At 64.6% G+C, this 25,199-nt stretch overlaps 3 protein-coding genes across 3 annotated transcripts; all 3 read right to left on the bottom strand.

Moving 5' to 3' along the window:
• Positions 1 to 1,343: 1,343 nt before the first annotated feature.
• Positions 1,344 to 7,489, bottom strand: DDX39B (DExD-box helicase 39B). Its single transcript, XM_032788978.2, has 9 exons — positions 7,220 to 7,489; positions 6,492 to 6,584; positions 6,059 to 6,242; positions 5,470 to 5,588; positions 3,846 to 3,977; positions 3,649 to 3,758; positions 3,067 to 3,211; positions 2,420 to 2,567; positions 1,344 to 2,204 (listed from the first exon to the last, which is right to left on the bottom strand). The coding sequence occupies exons 1-9, from the start codon at positions 7,310 to 7,312 to the stop codon at positions 2,188 to 2,190; spliced, it is 1,041 nt and encodes a 346-aa protein (XP_032644869.2). The 5' UTR covers positions 7,313 to 7,489; the 3' UTR covers positions 1,344 to 2,187.
• A 9,735-nt stretch (positions 7,490 to 17,224) lies between these two features.
• Positions 17,225 to 21,519, bottom strand: ATP6V1G2 (ATPase H+ transporting V1 subunit G2). The gene is made up of 2 exons (XM_032788966.2): positions 21,504 to 21,519; positions 17,225 to 17,496 (listed from the first exon to the last, which is right to left on the bottom strand). The coding sequence occupies exons 1-2, from the start codon at positions 21,517 to 21,519 to the stop codon at positions 17,225 to 17,227; spliced, it is 288 nt and encodes a 95-aa protein (XP_032644857.1).
• On the bottom strand, positions 21,438 to 24,881 carry NEU1 (neuraminidase 1; the record flags this gene model as incomplete). Its single annotated transcript, XM_032788954.2, has 4 exons — positions 21,438 to 21,789; positions 21,991 to 22,210; positions 22,546 to 22,728; positions 24,555 to 24,881. Coding segments are annotated over 4 exons (945 nt in total), but the record flags the coding sequence as incomplete, so codon positions are not given.
• Between the last annotated feature and the right edge of the window lie 318 nt (positions 24,882 to 25,199).

Genomic DNA, 25,199 nt, shown 5'->3' with positions numbered 1-25,199 from the left:
CACTGCCTGAGCTGAGTCCATTGCCAGGGGGCTCGCAGCACCTCGGACTCCCACGCCAGGGAGCTGGAGCCCGTCTCTCTGACAGTAAAGCCGGCCGCTGCCTTCGTACCTCAGCGGGGTCTGTGCTCACTGGGGGGCTCCGCGCCAGCGGGAACGCGCCCGCAGCCACCCGAGATCAGCACTGGCAGAGCGGAGCTCCACCCCAGGGATGTCCAACACCTGCGGCCGCTGCTCCTGGCTGCCAGACTCGGGCAGAGTCCCTGCGGTTCCTGGGGGTCTGCGCCCCAGGGGGCTCCAGCGGCTCAGCCAGGGACAGGAGCGCCAGCCGCATCGGTACAAAGCACCGGCCCAGCCCCCAGCAGGGGGAAAGGCGCCGGGAAGGAACAGTTCAGTGCCGGAAGCAGGAGGATTTTTAGTGCGGTGACACTCGGGGGGACACCGGACCCAGCAGGCTCCTGACCAGGGCCCAGGAAGGTCAAGAGCCACTGGGCTGGTTCACTCCCATGGTGCCTCTGGGGTTTGGGGCAGGAGGCTGCTCCACTGGGGGGGGCCGGGGGGAGGAAGGTTCTGCTCCGGGGGGGGGGCAAGGGCAGGGGTGGGGATAAGGGAAAACTCCAGTTGACCAGTGAGGGACCAGCCCAGCCCCCCCAAGCAACCCAGGGAAAAGGAGCCTCCCCTGCCCCCCACAATGGCTCCTCCTCGAAGCCCAAGGCCATTCTGAGCCCAGAACACTGGGCAGGTTGGGAACCCCTGTAACTTCCTTTCACACGCCTGGGGGTCTCCCCTGGCTCGGGGAGGGGGGCGGGGGGTCCAGTGGTTAGAACAGGTGGGGCTGGGAGCCAGGACTCCTGGGTTCTCTCCCCAGCTCGGGGCAGGGCTGGGAGCCAGGTGGGACAAAGCAGGCAATTTTGTGTTTTGCTGAGTACTGTGCGTGCCTCAGTTTCCCTGTGTAACAATGGGGGGAGGGGGTTGTTGCTGCAGAGGACCAGGTGTGACCTCACCTGGCAGCCTGGAGATTGAGGACCCAGCAACAGGAGACCCAGGGGCCCCCAGGTCGGGCACAGCTGACAATGGGCTGAGGGGAGAGGGGTCTGGGGACCTGCGCTAAGGATCACTAGGCCTGGGACCCTGGAGATCGGGGGGTGTCACTCCGGGGGGGACCCCCAAGGGACCCACAGCAGAGCCAGGCAGCGGGAGGCTCAGAGGGGCGGTCCTGGGGGACAGCGGGGTCTAGCCCTGGAGAGCAAGCAGACCCCCGCGAAGGGTCATTGTGCCGAGGGGTTCCTCCCGGGGGTCCAAGTCTGGGACAGCCCCCCACACACAAAGCAGCAGCAGGTTCTGGGTTCTGACAAGTCTTTTAATCCATCCTCAGGGCGACGTTCCCACAGCCGCCCACGAGCGCTGCCCCCCAGCGCCCACTGGCCCAGCCCAGCCCCGCGTGGCCCGGATGCTCCACACAGACAACGAAAAATGGGGAAACGCACAAAGCCGCACGACGCTGGTAAAACCGGCTCCAAACTTGGTATAAAAAAAAGGACGTGGGGGGAGGGGGCTTTTTCTCAGGATTTTCTCTTTTCCTATAAAAACACAAGCTCACCGCGCGTGGCAGGGAGCGCGGGAGGGGCCGCGGGCCCCCCGGCCAGAGCCAAGGGCTCGCTCCTGCTGAAATTCTTGCAGGAAGGGGAAGGGGTCGGCATTGGTGCCAGGCGAGGGGGCCCAGCCCAGGGGTCGCTGGTGGCAGGCTGGGATCTCCCTCGGTTAGGGCCCAGCTGGGATCAGGGCTCCTTGGTGGTGGATCCTGGGACTGTTGGTGGCAGCGCTGGGATCCTTCCATTGGCACCAACAAAGGCCAGGGCCCATTGGTGGCAGGGTGGGCTACGCCCCACAGCTGGGGGGTGAGGTGGGATCCTTCTCCCACAGCAGGGCAGGACAGGGGTGAACCCTGCCATGCCCCCCACCGCTCCAGTCCGCTCTTCCAATGGTTCTCCTGCCCCCGTCCCACCCCCCCACCCCCCAAAGTCTGTCAGGGCTGTGGTCCCCAGGGCGGGGGCAGGGCCTGGGCCGTCTTCTCCATCCTCCTCATCGGCTCTCGGGGTCGCGTGGAAATGAAATGGGGTGTAGGGAGAAGGGCTTAAAACCACCAAAAGAAGGACGACGATGTGGGATGAGGAGTGTCGAGGACGCCCCTTATCGGGTCTGCTCGACTGCGGGAGGGAGAGGAGAGGGAGGTTAACGGCTGCGCCCCCAGGGAGCCCCCCACGCCCTGTCCTGCTCCCCTTCGGCTCCACAGGGGACTCCCAGGAAGAGCCCTGGGTCTTTGCAACCCCAGTCCTAGATCCCTCCCTGGGCTTCCCCCATTGGTCTCCCCACCACCCGGCCATGCCTCCCCCCATAGGGGTCCCGGCCCCCCGGCACTCACTGTAGGAGGAGATGTCGATCTCGTCGGGCAGCTCGCTGATGTTCACCTCAAAGCGATCCTGCACGTCGTTCAGGATCTTGGCGTCGTTCTCGTCTGACACAAAGGTGATGGCCAGGCCCTTGGTGCCGAACCGCCCGGCGCGCGCCACCTACGGGGATGGAAGGGGTCAGAGCTTTCTGCTGCTGGGGGGGGACCATTGCGCCACCCAGCCCCCACTCCCCTCCCAGAGCTGAGCAGAGAACCCAGGCGTCCTGGCTCCCAGCCCACCTGCTCTCACCACTAGTCCCCGCTCCCCTCCCAGAGCTGGGAGAGAACCCAGGTGTCCTGCTCCCAGCCCCCCTGCTCTGACCCACCAGCCCCCACTCCCCCGCAGAGCTGGGGAGAGAACCCAGGAGTCCTGGCTCCCAGCCCCCCTGCTCTAACCCATCAGCCCCCACTCCCCTCGCAGAGCCAGGGAGAGAACCCAGGAGTCCTGGCTCCCAGCCCCCCTGCTCTAACCACCAGTCCCCACTCCCCTCCCCGAGCAGGGGAGAGAACCCAGGTGTCCTGGCTCCCAGCCCCCCTGCTCTGACCCACCAGCCCCCACTCCCCCGCAGAGCCGGGGAGACCCCAGCCGCGCCGCAGGAGGGACCCGGGGCCCGGCTCACCCGGTGCAGGTAGGTATCGGAGTCCTCGGGCATGTCGTAGTTGAAGGCGATGTTGACCCGCTCGATGTCCATCCCCCGCCCGAAGAGGTTGGTGGCCACCAGGATCCGGCGCTGGAAATCCTTGAACTGCTGGTAGCGGGACAGCCTGGGGGGCGGAGGGGTGTGTGTGTCTGGAGTCACTGTCTGCCCTCAAGCAGAGCCCCCAGGCGGCCCAGCCCCCCCATTGGCAAAGCACCCCCACTGCGACACTAACCCCCATACTCCTCGGTTACTTGTAATTGTGACCTTGCACATGACGCGGGCCACACACAGTGCCGGGGCCGGTAACGAGCAGCTGAAGTCCCTGTTCTAACGAGCGCATCGCTCACGCCACGCGCACGTTACGGGAACGGGCTGCACGGCCGGCACGGGCAGCGCCAGCCGCCAGCCAAGGGAGGAGGTACCAGTGCCCGGCCGGGGGTTCAGAGTCCCAACCCAAACCTGCTCGGTCTGCAGGCCAGGAACGGAGTCGCACCACGCGGCCTGGGGGCTGTGCCGGTCACTAGCCAGGCAGGGAGTTTGGGGGATGCCGGCGCCCCTCACCTCTCCTCCTGGGGCATGCCCCGGTGGATGGCGATGGCCGGGAAGTTCTGCTCCACCAGCAGCTGGGCCAGCGCGATGCAGCGCTGCACCGACTTGACGAAGATCACCACCTGCGGGGGAGGGAGGGGGTGAGCAAGGGACAGCGCCGCCCGGACGCCTGGGTCCCCAGCCCGGACGCCTGGGTCCGCAGGCGCTACCTGGTTGAACTCCAGCACGTCGAGCAGGTCGAAGAGCTTGCGGTTCTTCTCGTTGTCCTTCAGCTTGACATAGTATTGCTGCAGGCCGTGCAGCGTCAGCTTCGTCTCGTCGTCCACGAAGATCTCCATGGGCTGGGGGGGCAGAGCAGGGTGAACCCCCCGCCCGCGCTGGGGGAGAGACCCCAACATCCCTCCCAGGCCCCCCGGGTAACACCCAGCCATCCACCCCGCTCCCATGGCCCATGCCGACAGCCCAGGCCCCCAGGGCTGCGAGCCGTGGGGCCCTTCGGGTCCTGCCTGGACGCCTGGGTCCCAGCCCAAACCCCCAGGGCTGCGAGCCGTGGGGCCCTTCGGGTCCTGCCCAGACGCCTGGGTCCCAGCCCAGGCCCCCAGGGCTGCGAGCCGTGGGGCCCTTCGGGCCCTGCCCGGACGCCTGGGTCCCAGCCCAAGCCCCCAGGGCTGTGAGCCGCGGGGCCCTTCAGGCCCTGCCCAGACGCCTGGGTCCCAGCCCAAACCCCCAGGGCTGCGAGCCGTGGGGCCCTTCAGGCCCTGCCCGGACGCCTGGGTCCCATCCTCTCATTCCTCAGGGCTGAGTGCTCTAGGAAGCCCCATTCACCCCAGGTTGCTCTGCCCAGGTAGGGTGCACCACCTCCCCAGGCAGTGCATGGGGGGTCCATGGGGAAAGCACCCCGCTACTCTCCACAACCCCCACCAGCCAGTGCCACAGGCCTGTTCGCCCCCTGCGGGGAATCGTGGGGAGCAGCCCCCCAAGACACACTCCCTGCCCCCAGCCAGCCCACAGGGAGGGGGAGGTCAGACACTAACCTGCCAGCGCCCAGAGCATGCTGGGAAATGGAAGGCAAGGAAGGGGCAAGAGCCACCTAGGTAGCCTGCCTCCCTGGTGCCAGGTGAGATTCCCCAGCATGCACTGGGCTTCCAGCCATGAGGCAACCATTCTAGGCATCTCCCCTTGACACAGCTCCCAGCATGCACCGGGAACTTTCCCAGCATGCACCTGTCTCCCTGGCAAACCCCGAGCCTGGCAAAATGCCCTCCCCTTGGCATAGCTCCCAGCATGCCCCAGGTGAAGCCCCCCAGGCCGTCTAGGGGAGGAGGGGTTCTGATTAACCCCTTGCCTCCCGCACCCCACTGGTCCCCCATCTCGCTCTTGATGGAGGAGGAAAAAGATTTGCCATGAGCCCCAACCCCCCGAGTCCGGTCCCGAAAAAGGATAAGCCGGATCCTTGCGCCGCCGAGTCTCCGCAAGCCGCCGCCAGGGCCATCTCCGCTCTCCACACTGCTCTTCGCCACAGGGGGGCGCCGCCGGTCTCCAGAGCGCCGGGGGGGCTGGGACGGGGGTGGGGGGTCTCTGGCATTGTGCATGGTAGGCGGAGCACTCACTTGCCTGGGTGTATGGGGCCAGCTGATCCGGAGGCCGTGGTGCCGGGCAGGAAGGGGGGGCGGGGGGAGGGCAGGAAGAGGGGGCGCCCTGCGTTCCGCGCCGGGGGTGCCGAGGCTAGCGTAACCCGAGTGATCTTCCGGAAGCTCTGGGGGCCTGTGCTATGGGCCGGTCCGGGCGCCGCGGGGCGCCAGGGGGGCTAAGAAGGTAGAAGGGGGTAATTACGTCTTGCATGAATTTGCGGCAGACGGGGCGGATTTCCTTGCTCAGGGTGGCGCTAAACATCATGACCTGCTTTTCGTGCGGGGTCATGCGGAAGATCTCCTGGACATCCCGGCGCATATCTGGGGAGAGGAGGGGACAGGGTCAGCAATGGGGTGCTTGGACCCCAACCCCCACCCCCAGGAAACCTGCCCCTCAGCCCCCAGATGGGCGGGGTCAGCAACGGGGTGCTGGGACACCCCACAACCCTGGGAAACCTGCCCCTCAGCCCCCAGCTGGGCAGGGCAGGGTCAGGAACAGGGTGGCTGGGACACCCCTCCAGCCCCCCAAAACGTGCCCCTCAGTCCCCAGCTGGGTGGGATGAGGAACGGGGTGGCTGGGACATCCCCCACCCCCCCAAAATGTGCCCCTCAGCCCCTAGCTGGGCAGGGTCAAGAACAGGGTGAACCCAAGGTAGCCAATTGCCTCCAGGATAACCTGTCTCTTCTACTCTATAGGGCCCCCCATGTCCGTCGTTCCCCACCCCGCGCTCTCTGGGGCCCAAGCATGCATCCCTGCCCCTCCAGCAGCGCCCCCCCGCCCCCCGGCTCACCAAGCTGCTCCAGCATCTTGTCGCACTCGTCCAGGATGAAGTGCTTGATGTGTTTGAGGTTGAGGCTCTTGTTGCGCGCCAGGGCCAGGATCCGGCCCGGCGTCCCCACCACGATGTGGGGGCAGTTCTTCTTCAGCACCTCCTCGTCCTTCTTGATGGACAGGCCCCCGAAAAACACCGCCACCTGGGGGGGGGGCAGGGTGAGCCCCCGCCTGGCTCTCTCCCCCTGGCACCCCAGCCCCCCCAGCCAGGGTCCCTGCCCCGAGCCCCCCGCTGGCTGCCCCCTGGCCCCCAGCCTGACTCCCTGCCCCCCGACGCCCCAGCCTGGCTCCCTGCCCGGAGCCCCCTGCTGGCTGCCCCCCGGCGCCCCAGCCTGGCTGCCCCCCGGTGCCCCAGCCTGGCTGCCTGCCCCACCGAGCGCCCCAGCCCTCACCTTGACGCTGGGCATATACTTGGAGAAGCGCTCATACTCCTTGCTGATCTGGAATGCCAGCTCCCGCGTGTGGCACATCACCAGCACCGACACCTGGGGGACGGGGGCATTAGTGCAGGGGCCCCCAAAGCCCTGCCCCACCTCACCCTGCAGCCCCCTGGCCACCCCAGACAACTTCCAACCAGCCTTTCCACACACCCCCTGCAATGGTCCCTCCCAACCCCCCCCATCAGTCACCAATTGGTCTCTCCCCAGTTCCCCCACCACAGTCAGTCACCAACTGTCCCCGCCACTCAAATGGGCTCTCCCATCTTCCCCAGGCCCTTCCATGGGGTCCTGCCCCCCAAGCTCCAAATGGGCTCTCCCAACTTCCCCAGGCCCTTCCATGGGGTCCTGCCCCCCAAGCTCCAAATGGGCTCTCCCATCTTCCCCAGGCCCTTCCATGGGGTCCTGCCCCCCAAGCTCCAAATGGGCTCTCCCAGCTTCCCCAGGCCCTTCCACGGGGTCCCGCCCCCCAAATGGGCTCTCCCAACCTGCCCAGGCCCTTCCAGGGGGTCCCGCCCCCTAACCAGGCTCTCCCAATATCCCCAGACCATTCCCAGGGCATCCCACCCCCAGCTGGGGTCTCCCAACCTCCCCAGGCCCTTCCAGGGGGTCCTGCCCCACAACCCCCCCAAATGGGCTCTCCTGACCTGCCCAGGCCGTTCCCGGGGGTCCCACCACCTCACCTGCCCCGTGACGGGCTCCAGCTGCTGCAGCGTGGCCAGCACGAACACGGCCGTCTTGCCCATGCCCGACTTGGCCTGGCACAGCACGTCCATGCCCAGGATGGCCTGTGGGATGCACTCGTGCTGCACTGCGGGGAGGGAGGGGGGAGTCAGCTGGGGCTCAGCCCCCCCTGCTCCGACCTCCGGGTCCCGCTCCTCTCCCAGCCCCCTGCTCCGACCACCGGGCCCCACTCCCCTCCCAGCCCTCCCCCCTCCTGCTCCGACCACCAGGCCCCGCTCCCCTCCCAGCCCCCCTTGCTCCGACCACCGGGCCCCGCTCCCCTCCCAGCCCCCCTTGCTCCGACCACCGGGCCCCTTGGATCTTAAAACAAGGAAAAATCAATCAGGCTCTTTAAAAGAAAAAACAAACTTTTAATTAAAGAAAGAAAGATAAAAATCATCTCTGTAAAATCAGGATGGAAAATACTTTACAGGGTAGTAAGATTTATGTAGCCCAAAGAAAATCCCTCTAGCCTTAGATTCAAAGTTCCAGCAAACAGAGGTAAAATCCTCCCAGCAAAAAAGGACATTTACAAGTTGAGAAAACAAAAATAAGACTAACACACCTTGCCTGGCTGCTACTTATAAGTATGAAATATGAGAGACTGATTCAGCAAGATTTGGAAAGCCTGGATTGATGTCTGGTCCCTCTTAGTCCCAAGAGTGAACAACCCCCAAAACAAAGAGCACAAACAAAGACTTCCCTCCACCAAGATTTGAAAGTGTCTTGTCCCCCTCTTGGTCTTCTGGTCAGGTGTCAGCCAGGTTTATTGAGCTTCTTAACCCTTTACAGGTAAAAGAGACATTAAGCCTTAACTATCTGTTTATGACATGTTGAAAATCTCATTTCCTCTAACAAGAGAAAATGTTGGTGGAAAATTTTCATTCACTCCTACCTTTAGTTGTGGCTGGGAAGGAGTGACTGATAATGTCAGAGTATGAAGAGCGTCTGTTGTATTACTAGTGACTGTTTTTGAGAATCATGATCCAGTTTCCACCCTTGCTCTTCTGTCTTTCATCTTCGTAATATGTTTTCACTCTCTTTGTAAAGACCCCTCCACTTTCCTTGACAGGCTGGGCTGGCCCGGCACTGGGGGGGGGGGGGGGGCTAGGCGGCACCGCAGGGGTCTGCTCAGACGGGGGGGGGCAGGCGGCACCGCAGGGGCCTGCTCAGACTGGGGGGGGGCAGTGGGGTCAGGCAGCCAGCCAGCCACCCCCACTCCCTGCCCCCAGAGCCAGCCAGTCCCAGTTAGGGGAACCCTTTATCCAGCTCCTAACATCTGCATGTCCCCCTCAATAGCCCCCCCCAGTACGGGGTCCAAGTTGGGTCACTGGCAAATCCCCCACTGGCGCTGAGACCCCAAATCCCCCCTTTGTCCAGCAGCCTTGGCCCTGCAGACGTGTGGAGCACACAAGATACCCCCCATTTCCTAACCCCCAAGAAGTCATGCAAGGAGGGGGCACTCGACTCCCAACCACCCCATGACTAACTCGGGGGCGTCACTGCCCCCCCACATCCACTTGAGCCCACTGTGCCCCGGGGAGCCGCGTGTGTACCCCATGTGCGCACCCTGCCCTGGTGTGAGCAGGCTACAGAGAAGTGTTTTGGGGTCCTCCCACCCCTCTCCCAGCACCTGGGGGGCTGTTTCCACACCCCATTTCCCCCAGTGCACAGCTCTGTAGAATCCAGACCCCCACTATGATGAGGGGCAGTCGCCCCCTAGATCCCACCCACGCGTGGGTGCCAGCGTTCACCTCCAATGCAAGCCGTGGGTAGGGGGCGGCGGGAGCCGAACCCCCCAGCAGATAATGGGGTGCAGCCATGCCCCAGAAGTCCCACATTGAGGGGAGGTCCCTGTGCCACAAGCAATCCCTGGGGTGCAGCCGTAGCCCCCAAACCCCACCGCTGTCCAGCAAACTGGGCCCCACTCGCCCCCTGGTTACAGCCTGCGATCGGAGTCCCAGACCCCCTATTGTCCCCCCCCACACAGTGAAAGCCAGGACGCCTGGGTTCTTTCTCCAGCTTAGGGGGCATTAGAATTGGGGGTGCGCACCTACCCCCCCGACACGCAGCAGGTGTCAGAGACACTGGGGTGTCTGTGTCCCCAAATCCCTCCCCATGCGCAATACAAAGCAAACAACGGCCCCGGGCAGGTGCACCCCCAACTCCGCCCCCCCCAATGCCAAGGACTGGGGGGAGCTGCCTCACTGCCCAGGGGGCAGGAAATACTGAGGGGCCCCCTGGCCTCCCTTGCCAGCCATGAGGAAATGGGGCTGCCCACAATGGGGGGGGGGGCTGCTTCCACGCCCCCTGCCCCCCCATACACCTGCCCAGCCTTTGGGCACCGCCCCCAATTAACTGCACCCCCAACCCCTTGTCCCCCCCATGCAGCCCCCCCGCCCTGGGGAGATCGCTCCCCCCTCCCGTGCGAAATCCCCCACACACTCCTCCCCCTCCCCTCTACACCCCACACTGCCCCTCCCCCACGTGCTGGAGGGAGCTGCACCCCCTTCCCCGCGGCCTCCCCCTTGTAGCCCGGGGGGGGGCGTCTTAAGCGCCATTATTTTTATTTGTTTATTTTACGCCCCCCCCAATATCCCTCTGGGGGGCGGCGGGGGCGTCCCCCCTCCCCACTCGGCCGGGCCCCCGGCGGCGCAGGGGCAGGACGGGGCCGATGTTCGCGGATGACGGAGCGGGCCGGGGGGAGAAGGGAGCAGGGCCGGCGCCATCTTGGATTCCTGGCCATACAGACGTACAATGGGGAATCCGTCCATCCCCCCCCGGGGCCCCTTCCAGGCCGATTATCGGGGTCGGGCGCGGGAAATGGCCCCCGAGACCGGGCCCATCGGAGGGAGAATCGCCCGGAGAAGGGGTATCGGCCCCGCCGGGGGGCGGATGGCCCAAGATGGCGGCGATGCGCGACCGATTCTAGCCGAGGCGCTTACCTCCTGCGGGGGGAGGGGCGCCCAAGTCTCCTCCGAGCGGCAGCCGCGGCCAGAACTGAGCGGCGCCTTCACTTCCGGGATGCGGGGAGCGGAGCGCGCTGCTGCCAGGACCCCGCGCCAGCGCCGGATGGGGCTGCCCTACGCGGCGCCTGATTGGAAAAAACCACACACACAAATGGGGCCATTTGCAGCATTTTTTAATCCCGAATGGGACGGACCCGAGCGCACCGGATTCGCGGCTGCTTCGCGGGTTCATGTTTTTGATCAGGCGACTGAGGGGGACACCTGTCCCCGGAGCAGGAGGGGGAGGGGGATTCTTTTTCCCACGGGGTCCTTCAGGCATTGGTGGCCCTGAGGGGAGGGGTGGGAGTAGTTTGGTTCAGGCTTCACTTTGCCTCTGAGGCCTTGTCCTGGGCTGATGTCACTGGTGCCAGGGGCAGCCCTCCATGATGCCATGTCCCTTCTGACACACCCCCATAACGCCACGCTCCCCTCTGGCCACGCTCCCCATGATGACATGTCCCCCTCTGGCCACACCCCCTTGAGGCCACGCTCCCCTCTGGCCACCCCATGTGATGCCACATCTCCTCTGGCCATGCCCCTGTGATGTCATGCTCCCCTCTGGCCACGCCCCCTTGAGGCCACATTCCCCCAGCCACACCCCTGTGATGCCATGTCCCCTCTGGCCACGCCCCCTTGAGGCCACGCTTCCCTCTCTCACCACCCCCCTGTGATGCCACATTCCCCCAGCCACACCCCTGTGATGCCAGGTTCCCTGTGGTCAGGGGGACCATAGTCCCCTTTTCCAGCTCTGATCCGGCTGTCCCAACTTTTTTGCCAAAACTGGGCATGGGTCCCTGACTTGCGCGAGCAGCACTGCCTCTAGAGCTGTCCCTCCGCCCTGGGCGGCCGCCCCCGCTCTCCGGCTACAAGGCTGAGCGGAGACGTCAGGCTGGCATAGTATTACCACCCCGGCACCTGCACTGCCTCAGAGTCTGACCCTTCCTTACTGCCCAGCTCAGCATGGAAGGCTGCGAGGAACTGGAGCGGGAGGCTGTCGAGGCGTTGCCTTCATTTTCCTATCAGCTCCACACAAGGCCAGCAAGGAGACGGTAGGAGCGACGGGCACCTGGGTAAATGGCTTGTGAGCGTCGGCCCGCGGGTCGGTGGCTGTGATCTGATTCGTGAACGCTGATGGTTGCTGGTTAGCCAGGCTGCAGGCTGAAAGCAGCGTGTTCTGGTCTTGTCCCAGCTCCAGCATTTGCCTACCCTGGGAAGAGGTTTTAATTGCACGTTGTGTGGAAGCCGAAAGTCCCCCTGAGCCCGCTGTACAGGCCAAGCATCGTGTTTCGATGCTCAGCTGAGCCAGTGTTCACCGCGCTGCCCTGACGTCTGCGCTGCAGCGGGCGCTGTCTTCAGAGCTAGGTGCCCCCTGCAAGCAGCTACCCTCCATCATCACCTGGGGCTGCTGTCATAAGTAGATAGGTAAAGTAAGGGTTAATTTTCTTTTACTGTAAAGGGTGAAGAAAGGGAGCCAGGCACCTGACCAGAGGACCAATCAGAGAACTGGATTGTTTAAAAGTCAGGGGCGGGAATTTGGATACTGAGGGTCTTTGTTGTTTCCTCGGCAGTGGGTTTAAACAAGCTTTTTCTTCTAACTCCTCTTATCTCAACATATCCTACTAAAAAGGTCTGTGAGAACAACAGAAAACAAAGTAATTCGGGAACTATGAGGAGCTTTTGTGTGTTATTTACAGGTGTGTTGATTGCTGGGTCTTTTGTTTTTCCTCGGTGTGGGTAAACAAGGCTTGTCTGCTAACATCCTCTTATTTCAAAAGTTCTCCTAAACATCTTGTGAGTACAAAAGGAAACAAAGTAAATAGGGCTGTTTATATGCTTGTGTTGTATTTACATGTAATGTTGAATTGTGCGCTGACTCGGTTTAATCGGGGCTATCTTTTAAATCAGATGGTTTAATTCATATTTTTTATAAAGCAAGAGCCTGTATTGAGTTTCTTAGATGCAAGATTATTTGTTTTGTATTTTCTTCTTTTATATGAAAAGTTTTTTTAAACTCGGCTGAGGTTTCTTGGGGTTTCCTCTAGTGAGGCTACAGGAAGGGGGTGTGGAAAATCTCCCTTTATATTAGCTTTAACTAGATTTGAATGCAATCCGCCTCAGGGGGAGGGTGATTTCGCCTCTTTGTTGCCTTCAAGACTTAAGTACTGCATCGCCCAGGCTCACCCGGAAGGGGGGAAGCTGGGGAATGAAATATGGGAGACCCAGGGGTCTGGGTCTTGGGGGTCTTCCCAAAGGAAGTTGGGGAGTCCACAGAGGGGGTCCCCCAAGGAGTATTTGGGGAATCCAGGCTGATAAGAGCCTAATTCTTATCTGGTGGCAGTGAGAAAAAATCCAAGCTGGTAGTGAGCTTGGGGGAGGTTCAGATAAACACTCAGATGCTGAACTCTACGTCCAGATTTGAGACAGACGTTTACCACAGTTGCTGCCCTGTGTTGCTTTGGTTCTGTTGTGTCCCTAGAAGAAGCAGTAGTTTGCCTGTGGTCATTTCTGGCTAGAAAAATGTCTCCGAAAGGCCTGTGTCATTTTAACAAAGACCTCCACAAGCAGTGAAAGTTTATAAAAAAGGTCCCTCAGCACTGGCTGACAGCCAAGGGTATGTGAGACATGTGGAGCACGTTTCTCCGTTGCTCATGGCGGCTGAAATCCACCTCCAGAGCAGGAAACACAGAGACGCTGATAAACGTGTTCATCTCCAAGCATTTCAGGATTTTTTCTGAGGCAAGAAACAGAAGTGGAACAAGTTTTTGGCAGCGAGGGGGTGTTTGCTGACCCCTCAGTCCGGCACGGACAGTTTCTGTTCCGTGGACTGTACATCACAAATAATTACGAAACCACCAGCCTACGGTTTCATCTGCTCGCGCAAAATCCAAGGCAGCATTTGGAGCATCCTCGCCCCTTTCTCCACTGAAGAGGTGCTGCGTGAGTCAGCCAAGTATTCCTTTGTTCCATTTAGTGCGGATGCATCAAATAAACAGGGCCAAAAACTGTCCCCTGTTCTGGTACCACATTTTCAGCTGCTAAGAATTTGAGAATTTTTGCAGGCAACACCAATACTAACTTCGGGGGTGCCAGGCATTGTGGGAAAACCAATTGGTGGCGAAAGCTCCAGGCCAATTTAGGAAGAGATCTTCAGTATCGGGTGTGGTGCACACATTGTGCATGACTGCCTCAAACTGCAGCCGACTGTCCTCCTTTGGACACGGGCTTCAAGTGGATTTTCTTTCTCAAGATAAATGCCCGATGCTGCTACAAAACTTCTTTGATGGTCAGCTGTGGCTTCTCTTTGCCAGCCAACACACTGCCACGTTCTGAAACGTAATGGAGATGATAGAGAAAAATGGTTTGTCGGTGACAGACGTTGGGCTGCAAATATGTTCCCTGCCTGTTAACTTCTTGGAGAGGCTTTCCTGCCAGAAGTGGAGAGACTACTGTGCGCTCTTGGTGAACGCGGGCAAATGAAAGAAAAGGAGTTTTGTGACGTAGTTGGCAATTTTTACACCACCTGCCCGGCCTACTTAGAGTGAGACAGCCTTGCTGGAATCGCCACCTTGAATATGTTGGATGAGAATCATCTCTTTGGTTCAAATTCCATGGTCTCCAGCTATCTTTCAGACTGGAACCAGCAGAGAACACCCCTCACAGCCCGATATGCAGATCGAGCCAAGGCTGTGGAATTTGTGCTGGGTCTGCCTGGGACCACGGCACCCGTTGAACGTGTCTTTCCAATGAAGAGTGAGGTGCGGTCTCCTGAGAAATCCCGTCAGAAGGTCTGTACCGTGTGGGCTGTCTTGTGTGTCGAGTCAGCTTTGCTCCGGACTGTCCGGCGTTCTAGGACAATTGCTGAAAGACAAGAAAACCCGCCGAAAAATAGATCATCCGAGAAATGCAACTGGTGCCAAGCCCCTTCTTCCCCTGAGGAATGGCAGGAGGAGGAACAAGGCCCGTAGCAGCTGGGTTTGAAGTATAATATATGAAGCTGTGAAATATGTGAACGCATCTATACAACGTATGAAACCGCCCTATCTTCTCCCCGGAGCACTGACCCTCTCTTGCCTGGTGTCCCACTTCCAGTTAGGGAAACATGGTCTCTCTGTTCACCCTTCTCTTTGCCTCTTGGCCCTTGTCCTGGGTTCACGGCACCAGGTGGCCACGTGCCTGTGATGCCACATCTCCCTCTGGCCACGACCCAGCACCACATCCCTCGGTGGCTCCTTCCTGGAGCTGGGGAGAGAACCCAGGAGTCCTGGCCCCGTTTCAGTCCCCAGTGCATTAACCGTGTGATCTGTCAGCCCAGCCCTGCACCGCCTCGGGCCGCGATGTCCCACTTCCCCTCCACTTAGTCTTAGCAATGGGCTCCAGGCCCAGGCTTTGGGGCCTGCCTTTGCTGCAGGCCGGATTTCTGTGTCCCAAGGCCAGATGGGACCCCTGGGCCCAGCTAGTCCGAGCTCCCGGCTAAAACAGGCCAGAGCCCGGCTGAGCTGCCGCACACCCCACCGAAAGCCAGCCCGGCGGGACGGGAACCTGGCTAGAGCCCCGGCTGTGCCGCCGCACACCCCTCCAAAAGCCGGCCCGGAGGGACGGGACCCTGGCCAGACCCCCGGCTGAACCTCTGCGGATCCCACTGAAAGCCAGCCTGGCGGGATGGGACCCTGGCCAGAGCCCTGGCTGAGCCGCTGCACACCCCTCCAAAAGCTGGCCTGGTGGGATGGGACCCTGGCTGGAGCCCCGGGTGAGCCCCCGCAGATCCCACCGAAAGCCAGCCTGGCGGGATGGGACCCTGGCCGGAGCCCCAGCTGAGCCACCGCACACCCCTCCGAAAGCCGGCCTGGTGGGATGGGACCCTGGCCAGGGCGGGAGCTTCCCCAGGCCCAGGGAAATCATTCCAGCACAAGCTGATGCCTTGTTCCCAGGCTGGCTCTGCCCAGCTCCAGCTCCGGCTCCCGGCCAGGCTGGGGTTCGATCCCCTGCCAGCCTGAGGACTCCGGGGGGGGGGCATGTTTGGTTCCCCTGGGGACACGTCCCCCCCTCGCTGGCCGTGCTCAGCTCATGGACTGAGCTCCTGGAGGGTCTTGCATGGAGGCCGGTTTTCTAACCCTTTCATCATCCCGGAGGCTCCTCCCCAAGTGCCCCATGTCCCCCTCGAATCTTGGGCACTGGAAGGGGAGCCTGGCTCCAGCCGGGGGAAATTCCCCTCCTGTCTCCTACCCGAGATCCCGCCGGCCACATCCCAGGACGGTGTCCGCCCCTCGCCCCAGCGCCGCCCTGGCTGATTCCCCACCATCGCCTGCAGTCGGGGTCGGCGGCCCTGTGACCCCCACCCTGGCCCTATGGCTGCCACGCGCTGCTCCTCCACGGAGACGTTCACCCGGCGCTGGATTGACACGCAGATTGTTGCCTCCGGTGCAGTTACCCTGCGCCCCACCAGACCCTCGGGATCCGGGCCCTGCCTCTCCGCTGGTTCTGCTATCCCAGGATTGTGTCGTTGGCCCATTTTATCCGTCACCGTTTTGTGTTTTCTCCCAAGTCATTGAGAAAAATATGAATGAGCAGAGGGCCAAGAACGGATCCTTGCGGGACCCGCTGGACACCCCCCGGCTGGGTGGGGCGTCCCCGTTTGCGGGGACATTTTGAGCCAGTATCTATTACCCGCTGTGTGATGGAGCTGCTCCTTGCAGTGTCCCCCCAGTTTCTTGGGAGTCTCTCAGAGATGGTGATGGAGAAAGGCCCCAGTTGTGCCGAGGAGCTGGGAGCAGTTTGTGTGTTGGTGAGAGAGAGGCCTGGCCTGGAGCCCCCCAAAGCCTGCCCAGTGCAAGGGGGCGGTCGTACGGACAGTCGTGCAAACACAATCAGTGCTGGTGAAATACTGGGGCTGGGGTTCGAGCCGGGGGCTGCAGAATCAGGGGGCTGTATTCCTGCAACAGTTGGACGGGGCTTTGCCCGCACTGCCCCAGCTGGCAGCTGGCGGGCACGGAGCAGAACCCGGGTGCCAGGTCGGGTACCGGCCATGTGGAGAGGGGCACAGGGGCAAAGTGGCTGCAAACACTGTGCCAGGGAAGGACACAACCTGTGGCTGCACCCCTGGACGCAGTGCTCCCCGTATATCCAGCCCTCGCGCCCCTCCCCAGAGCCAGCCGCAGCTCAGCCCTGGGTGAGGGGTCCCCATATAACCCGCCCCCTGCACCCCTCCCCAGAGTCAGCCGCAGCTCAGCCCTGGGTGAGGGGTCCCCATATAACCAGCCCCCTGCGCCCCACCCCAGAGCCAGTTGCTCTAATGCTATAGACCCCATGTCTCTCCCGGAGCTGGGATAGAACCCAGGCGTCCTGCCCCGCCCCCACCCCCTGCTGTGAAATAACGAGGCTCTCGCCACTGGTCACTGTTTATTCACCACATTTCACAGGCACAGTCGGTGCACGAGCTGTGCGGGGTTGGGGTGCAGGGGCATGGCTGGTGGGAGGGGGCGGTCTGGAGGTTCAGGGGGCAATCAGCCCCCTAGGGATCAGGGCACACCCACAAGATCTCACGGGGGGGGGGGCATGTGCCTGGGAACAGGAGGCGAAGCTGGGGGGCAGGGGCGGAGCTTGGGACAGGAGGCGGAGCCAGGAGCAAGGGGCGGAGCAAGGGGCGGAGCCAGGGCAGCCCTAGGCCTTCAGGCTGTAGTTGGGGGTGCAACTGGGGGCAGGGGGTGGAGCTGGCAGGCAGGGGCCAGGGCTGGGGGGTCGAGCTGGGGAGCAGGGGGCGGAGCCGGGACAGCCCTAGGTGGCCAGGCTGTAGTTGGGGTGCAGCTGGGGGTGCAGGGCGGAGCTGGGATCCAGGGGGTGGAGCCGGCAGGCAGGGGGCAGGGCTGGGGGCGGAGCTGGGAGCCAGGGGGTGGAGCCGGCAGGCAGGGGGCAGGGCTGGGGGCGGAGCTGCTGAGCAGGGGGCGGAGCCAGGGACACCCCCTAGGCGCCGGGGCGGTAGTTGGGGTGCAGCTGGGGGTGTGGGGCACACACCAGGCCCAGCAGCTGGCGCAGGACCCGCTCCTTGCCCTGGGCCTGGCCCCCCTGCATGGCCTGGACCCGCCGGCGCGTCTGCGACTCCACCTCCGCGCACACGTGGCCCCGGGAGCCCAGCGCCTGCGAGAGACGGGGGTGAGACCGGGGCGGGGCCCCCCAATATCCCCTGTCCCCCTCCAGCCCCTCAGTCCCCCCCACTGCCCCCAGGAGGCCAGCGCCTGCGGGAGACGGGGGTGAGACCGGGGCAGGGCCCCCCAATATCCCCTGCCTCCCTCCAGCCCCTCAATCCCCCCCACTGCCCCCAGGAGGCCAGCGCCTGCGGGAGACAGGGGTGAGACCGGGGCAGGGCCCCCCAATATCCCCTGCCTCCCTCCAGCCCCTCAATCCCCCCCACTGCCCCCAGGAGGCCAGCGCCTGCGGGAGACAGGGGTGAGACCGGGGCAGGGCCCCCCAATATCCCCTGCCTCCCTCCAGCCCCTCAATCCCCCCCACTGCCCCCAGGAGGCCAGCGCCTGCGGGAGACAGGGGTGAGACCGGGGCAGGGCCCCCCAATATCCCCTGCCTCCCTCCAGCCCCTCAATCCCCCCCACTGCCCCCAGGAGGCCAGCGCCTGCGGGAGACAGGGGTGAGACCGGGGCAGGGCCCCCCAATATCCCCTGCCTCCCTCCAGCCCCTCAATCCCCCCCACTGCCCCCAGGAGGCCAGCGCCTGCGGGAGACAGGGGTGAGACCGGGGCAGGGCCCCCCAATATCCCCTGCCTCCCTCCAGCCCCTCAATCCCCCCCACTGCCCCCAGGAGGCCAGCGCCTGCGGGAGACAGGGGTGAGACCGGGGCAGGGCCCCCCAATATCCCCTGCCTCCCTCCAGCCCCTCAATCCCCCCCACTGCCCCCAGGAGGCCAGCGCCTGCGGGAGACAGGGGTGAGACCGGGGCAGGGCCCCCCAATATCCCCTGCCTCCCTCCAGCCCCTCAATCCCCCCCACTGCCCCCAGGAGGCCAGCGCCTGCGGGAGACAGGGGTGAGACCGGGGCAGGGCCCCCCAATATCCCCTGCCTCCCTCCAGCCCCTCAATCCCCCCCACTGCCCCCAGGAGGCCAGCGCCTGCGGGAGACAGGGGTGAGACCGGGGCAGGGCCCCCCAATATCCCCTGCCTCCCTCCAGCCCCTCAATCCCCCCCACTGCCCCCAGGAGGCCAGCGCCTGCGGGAGACAGGGGTGAGACCGGGGCAGGGCCCCCCAATATCCCCTGCCTCCCTCCAGCCCCTCAATCCCCCCCACTGCCCCCAGGAGGCCAGCGCCTGCGGGAGACAGGGGTGAGACCGGGGCAGGGCCCCCCAATATCCCCTGCCTCCCTCCAGCCCCTCAATCCCCCCCACTGCCCCCAGGAGGCCAGCGCCTGCGGGAGACAGGGGTGAGACCGGGGCAGGGCCCCCCAATATCCCCTGCCTCCCTCCAGCCCCTCAATCCCCCCCACTGCCCCCAGGAGGCCAGCGCCTGCGGGAGACAGGGGTGAGACCGGGGCAGGGCCCCCCAATATCCCCTGCCTCCCTCCAGCCCCTCAATCCCCCCCACTGCCCCCAGGAGGCCAGCGCCTGCGGGAGACAGGGGTGAGACCGGGGCAGGGCCCCCCAATATCCCCTGCCTCCCTCCAGCCCCTCAATCCCCCCCACTGCCCCCAGGAGGCCAGCGCCTGCGGGAGACAGGGGTGAGACCGGGGCAGGGCCCCCCAATATCCCCTGCCTCCCTCCAGCCCCTCAATCCCCCCCACTGCCCCCAGGAGGCCAGCGCCTGCGGGAGACAGGGGTGAGACCGGGGCAGGGCCCCCCAATATCCCCTGCCTCCCTCCAGCCCCTCAATCCCCCCCACTGCCCCCAGGAGGCCAGCGCCTGCGGGAGACAGGGGTGAGACCGGGGCAGGGCCCCCCAATATCCCCTGCCTCCCTCCAGCCCCTCAATCCCCCCCACTGCCCCCAGGAGGCCAGCGCCTGCGGGAGACAGGGGTGAGACCGGGGCAGGGCCCCCCAATATCCCCTGCCTCCCTCCAGCCCCTCAATCCCCCCCACTGCCCCCAGGAGGCCAGCGCCTGCGGGAGACAGGGGTGAGACCGGGGCAGGGCCCCCCAATATCCCCTGCCTCCCTCCAGCCCCTCAATCCCCCCCACTGCCCCCAGGAGGCCAGCGCCTGCGGGAGACAGGGGTGAGACCGGGGCAGGGCCCCCCAATATCCCCTGCCTCCCTCCAGCCCCTCAATCCCCCCCACTGCCCCCAGGAGGCCAGCGCCTGCGGGAGACAGGGGTGAGACCGGGGCAGGGCCCCCCAATATCCCCTGCCTCCCTCCAGCCCCTCAATCCCCCCCACTGCCCCCAGGAGGCCAGCGCCTGCGGGAGACAGGGGTGAGACCGGGGCAGGGCCCCCCAATATCCCCTGCCTCCCTCCAGCCCCTCAATCCCCCCCACTGCCCCCAGGAGGCCAGCGCCTGCGGGAGACAGGGGTGAGACCGGGGCAGGGCCCCCCAATATCCCCTGCCTCCCTCCAGCCCCTCAATCCCCCCCACTGCCCCCAGGAGGCCAGCGCCTGCGGGAGACAGGGGTGAGACCGGGGCAGGGCCCCCCAATATCCCCTGCCTCCCTCCAGCCCCTCAATCCCCCCCACTGCCCCCAGGAGGCCAGCGCCTGCGGGAGACAGGGGTGAGACCGGGGCAGGGCCCCCCAATATCCCCTGCCTCCCTCCAGCCCCTCAATCCCCCCCACTGCCCCCAGGAGGCCAGCGCCTGCGGGAGACAGGGGTGAGACCGGGGCAGGGCCCCCCAATATCCCCTGCCTCCCTCCAGCCCCTCAATCCCCCCCACTGCCCCCAGGAGGCCAGCGCCTGCGGGAGACAGGGGTGAGACCGGGGCAGGGCCCCCCAATATCCCCTGCCTCCCTCCAGCCCCTCAATCCCCCCCACTGCCCCCAGGAGGCCAGCGCCTGCGGGAGACAGGGGTGAGACCGGGGCAGGGCCCCCCAATATCCCCTGCCTCCCTCCAGCCCCTCAATCCCCCCCACTGCCCCCAGGAGGCCAGCGCCTGCGGGAGACAGGGGTGAGACCGGGGCAGGGCCCCCCAATATCCCCTGCCTCCCTCCAGCCCCTCAATCCCCCCCACTGCCCCCAGGAGGCCAGCGCCTGCGGGAGACAGGGGTGAGACCGGGGCAGGGCCCCCCAATATCCCCTGCCTCCCTCCAGCCCCTCAATCCCCCCCACTGCCCCCAGGAGGCCAGCGCCTGCGGGAGACAGGGGTGAGACCGGGGCAGGGCCCCCCAATATCCCCTGCCTCCCTCCAGCCCCTCAATCCCCCCCACTGCCCCCAGGAGGCCAGCGCCTGCGGGAGACAGGGGTGAGACCGGGGCAGGGCCCCCCAATATCCCCTGCCTCCCTCCAGCCCCTCAATCCCCCCCACTGCCCCCAGGAGGCCAGCGCCTGCGGGAGACAGGGGTGAGACCGGGGCAGGGCCCCCCAATATCCCCTGCCTCCCTCCAGCCCCTCAATCCCCCCCACTGCCCCCAGGAGGCCAGCGCCTGCGGGAGACAGGGGTGAGACCGGGGCAGGGCCCCCCAATATCCCCTGCCTCCCTCCAGCCCCTCAATCCCCCCCACTGCCCCCAGGAGGCCAGCGCCTGCGGGAGACAGGGGTGAGACCGGGGCAGGGCCCCCCAATATCCCCTGCCTCCCTCCAGCCCCTCAATCCCCCCCACTGCCCCCAGGAGGCCAGCGCCTGCGGGAGACAGGGGTGAGACCGGGGCAGGGCCCCCCAATATCCCCTGCCTCCCTCCAGCCCCTCAATCCCCCCCACTGCCCCCAGGAGGCCAGCGCCTGCGGGAGACAGGGGTGAGACCGGGGCAGGGCCCCCCAATATCCCCTGCCTCCCTCCAGCCCCTCAATCCCCCCCACTGCCCCCAGGAGGCCAGCGCCTGCGGGAGACAGGGGTGAGACCGGGGCAGGGCCCCCCAATATCCCCTGCCTCCCTCCAGCCCCTCAATCCCCCCCACTGCCCCCAGNCCCCCAGCTCTGCCGGTGCCCCTCACTCCCGACCCGCAGCCCCTGCCAGCCCAGTCCTGCCCCCCAGCTCTGCCGGTGCCCCTCACTCCCGCCCCGCAGCCCACTTGTAAATGATTTCAAGCCGGCAGAGAAGTTTCGTTTCCTTTATTGCTCCGTTAGTGCAGTTCCTTCCCCTTTAATTCCAGGGTAAGGGGCTGATTCCCTCCCCCATCCAGTGCCCCTGGGGCCAGGCTGGGAGTGGGGCAGGGCCCCTGGGGCTCTGGGGGTCAGAGGCTCCCGGAGAGGCTGATCTTGACCAATGAGATGCTCTCGATGGACTGGCTCCGCCCCTTCTCATAGATGAGGTAGAGGGTGGGGGGCTCCCTGGGGGGCTCCAGGACGTCCAGGGAGGAGTAGCCGCTGGGCCCTGCCCAGACCTGCAGGGGGCGCTGCCACCAGGAGGGGTCCTTGGCCGAACTCCAGCGCAGGGTCAGGTTCATGCCTGGGGGGGGGGGGAGAAAAAGGGGTGAGACGCACAGAGCCCCCACCCCCCGGGACAGGCCCCTACCCTCCCTCGTCCTGCTTCCTTCACATGCCCCATCTGCCCCCTACAGCGAACCCCCTGCAGCCCCCCCACAGCTCTGCCCCCTCCACCCCCAGCTGGGTCTCCCCTCAGCCCCCCAGTGCTGCCCCCCCCACGCACGGTGGGTGTCATTGGCCGGGTTGCTGAAGAAGACCAGGCCCCTGGTCACCACGGCTCCGGCCGCCACGGCGGGGTCCACCAGGGTGGGGTCAAAAGTCACGGCCTCGGGGGGGAGGGTCTCGCCGGCGTCCCAGCTCCGGGCCAGGATGCGGCAGGGGCAGTGGTAGAAGTTCTGGTTCCGGGCGTTGATCACCAGCGACCCGTCCGGCAGCTCGTAGGGCTGGGGAGGGGGAGGGGGAGTTAACCCGGATGCCTAGGTCCTTTCCGCCCTGCCACCCCCTCACCATGGATGCCTGGGTCCCATCCCCTTCCTGTCTGAGGGGGCCCGTCCTGGATGCAAGGTCACATCCCCTCCTTGTCTGAGGAGGGGGCCTCTCCTGGACGCCTGGGTCCCATCCCCTCCCCATCTGGGCACTGGGGGGAGGGGGGGGGGATCCTGCCCCGGATGCCTGGGTCCCATTGCCTCACTGTCTGAGGAGGGGGCCCGCCCGGATGCCTGGGTCTCATCCCCTCCCTGTCTGGGCACTGGGAGCTGGGGGGTCCCATCCTGCTCACCTGGCACTCGTCGGGGTTGAAGTCGTGAGCTAACTTGGGACGCCCGTAGGGGATCCCGCGCAGGGCCCCCCCCAGGCGCCAGTTCTCGCCCTGGTCGTCGCTGAGCAGGCAGTAAATCCCGTCCAGGTCCAGCGTCCTGTGGCCACAGACGATCAGCCGCCCCGTGCGGGGCTCGTAGTGTTTCTGAGGCCGGGCCAGGAGAGAGGGGGTTGAGTCACCATCCATCAGCCAAGATGCGGCCACTCTGGGGTGGGGCATGGGGGGCTGGTTATCCAGGGACCCCTCCCCTGCACTGACATGCGGCTGGCTCTGGAGAGGGGCTGGTTACCCGGGACCCCTTGTGACGCTCTGTACCTCCGGGGAACACCCTGCACCCCCACATTCATCTTTATAAAATGATTGTGTGGGACCCAACGCAAAGGTTGTCAGGTCGGGTGTCTCCGAAAGGCGCGTGGTGCCCTGAGCTCGGCTGTTCTAGTCACGTTACCGTCATTGCTACGCTAAGAACAGGGGCCCGGGGCACCCCAGGACTAACAGGTTCATTTGGGCAGTAAAACCCACTTCTCCAGCGGCCTGGAGTGAAAGTCCCAGCTGCAGGCGTTGTGCTGCCCTGCCAGTGCAGAGCTGGGAGTGGGGAGCCGGTGCCGCAGGGCCCATTGATCGGGGGGGATGTGCCCCCCTCCCAATGACAGGTGAGGAGGGGTCAGTTCCCGGACAGGCCCGTAATGACCTCCTTAATCTGGGCTCGGACAGGGCCTGGGAGCGGCTGGCTCATCGCAGCAGCCGCTTCGCCTCTCCGGGAACTGACCCCTCCTCACCTGTCATTGGGAGTGGGGCACATCCCCCCCGATCGAATGGGCCTTGCCGGCACCCGCTCCCCACTCCCAGCTCCGCACTGGCAGGGCAGCACAACGCCTGCAGCTGGGACTTTCACTCCAGGCCGCTGGAGAAGTGGGTTTTACCCACGGAAGCTTCTGCCCAAATGAACCTGTTCGTCCCTAAGGTGCCCCCGGGCTCCGTGTTGTTTCTGTGGCTACAGACTAACCCGGCCCCCGACACTTGTCACAGGGCTGTAATTTCAGGTATATCGTTATGAGGCTGAGAATGTCTCCTCCTGGCGTAAAACAAGCCCAGGCAAAACTCTCCAGGAGCAGAGGGGCAGTTCACACCTCATCAGGGCATGGATGGGACAGACCCAGCCCAGCCTCACAGGAACAAGGGACACTGGCTTAGGCAGCAGCAAAGGATCTGGTGGGCTCTGGAGTGAGAGTCACCCCCCCCTTCCCTTGGGCAGTTTGGGGCTGCAATGGGGTAACGCTCACCTGACCCTGGGAGGGGACAAAGCCAGGAGGGAGGAAAGAACACGATAAAAGGGGGAGACATTTGACGGCTCCTCCACCTCCATCTGCAGCCGCCCCCACCAAGCACCTGAGGCCCTGATCGAAGTGGGGAGGCGGGCTGACAAGGGACCTGCCAGCCTGGGGCGAGAAGCAGCCACATTTGTGAGGGCCCCGGAAGTGCTTAGCTCCGCTCAGACTGGGTTCTTTTATTTCATTCGACCAAACCTGGCGTGTGCTGTGACTTATAATCACTTAAATCTGCCGTTATCGTTGTTAAATGCGTCTGTTCTACCTGCAGCTGCGCGTTGGGCGTCAGGCCCCCCTTGGAGAACAAGCCTGGTGCTTATCCATTTCTCTGTTAAATTGACAGACTCAGCTAACTGGGCACTGCAAGACGGAGGTTCCCAGTTGTGTCTGGGACCCGAGACACTGGCTAGTGTCATTTAGTTGCACAAGCCAAGGAGCAGCTTCCATGGCAGAGGCTGTGTGTGCCCAGCCCGGGAGGGGAGTTCTCACAGCACAGCAGGGTCAGGCTGGCTTCCAGAGTCGAGGACTGGAGTGACCGAGCAGATCACCAGCTTCGATAACACCAGCGGGGCGATGCGGCTGGCTCTGGGCAGGGACACAGCCAAGTGGAACAGAATTTGGGGCAGCGCCCCAAGTGCCCACCTGGATGCCGAGCCCGGGCCCCGGGGCAAACCTGTCCAGGCCGATCTCCTGGGAGAGGTTGCGGGGGCGGCTCCAGGACAGGCCATCGTCCCGGCTGCGAATGAGCATCGTGCTGGAGACGCAGGGCTGCGGCTGGTGGATGCAGAGCGCGTAGAACAGGAACACGGAGCCGTTCGCCCGGTCCACGACCACGGCCCCCAGGTTCAGCCCATCCACCCGCGACCCGTCGTCCACGATGAACGAGCTGGGGGACCACGTCGCGCCTGGGCGAGAGAGACGGCTCTGCCGGTGCCCCTCACTCCTGACCCGCAGCCCCCTCAGCCCTGCCGGTGCCCCTCACTCCTGACCCGCAGCCCCCCCCAGCCCTGCCGGTGCCCCTCACTCCCGACCCGCAGCCCCCAGCCTGTCCGGTGCCCCTCACTCCCAGCCCCCAGCCCCCAGCCTGCCTGTGCCCCTCACTCCCGACCACGCAGCCCGCGCTAGCTCTCCGCAACCACCTCCGTCAGGTGTGAGCGCGACAGGGCGATGGAGATTTGGCCCCAAGTCCGACGGGGAGGAATTTCCGGGCGTCAGCGAAGGCCAGGAAGGAGCCGTGGGGCGTCGGCCGCGCGATGAGGGGATCCTGTATGTATCCACCTCCCCGAT

The sequence above is a fragment of the Chelonoidis abingdonii genome, chromosome 12 (genome assembly GCF_003597395.2).
Source record: "Chelonoidis abingdonii isolate Lonesome George chromosome 12, CheloAbing_2.0, whole genome shotgun sequence".
In the NCBI taxonomy this organism is placed as follows: domain Eukaryota; kingdom Metazoa; phylum Chordata; order Testudines; family Testudinidae; genus Chelonoidis; species Chelonoidis abingdonii.
This window is presented reverse-complemented; position numbering and strand designations above follow the sequence as displayed.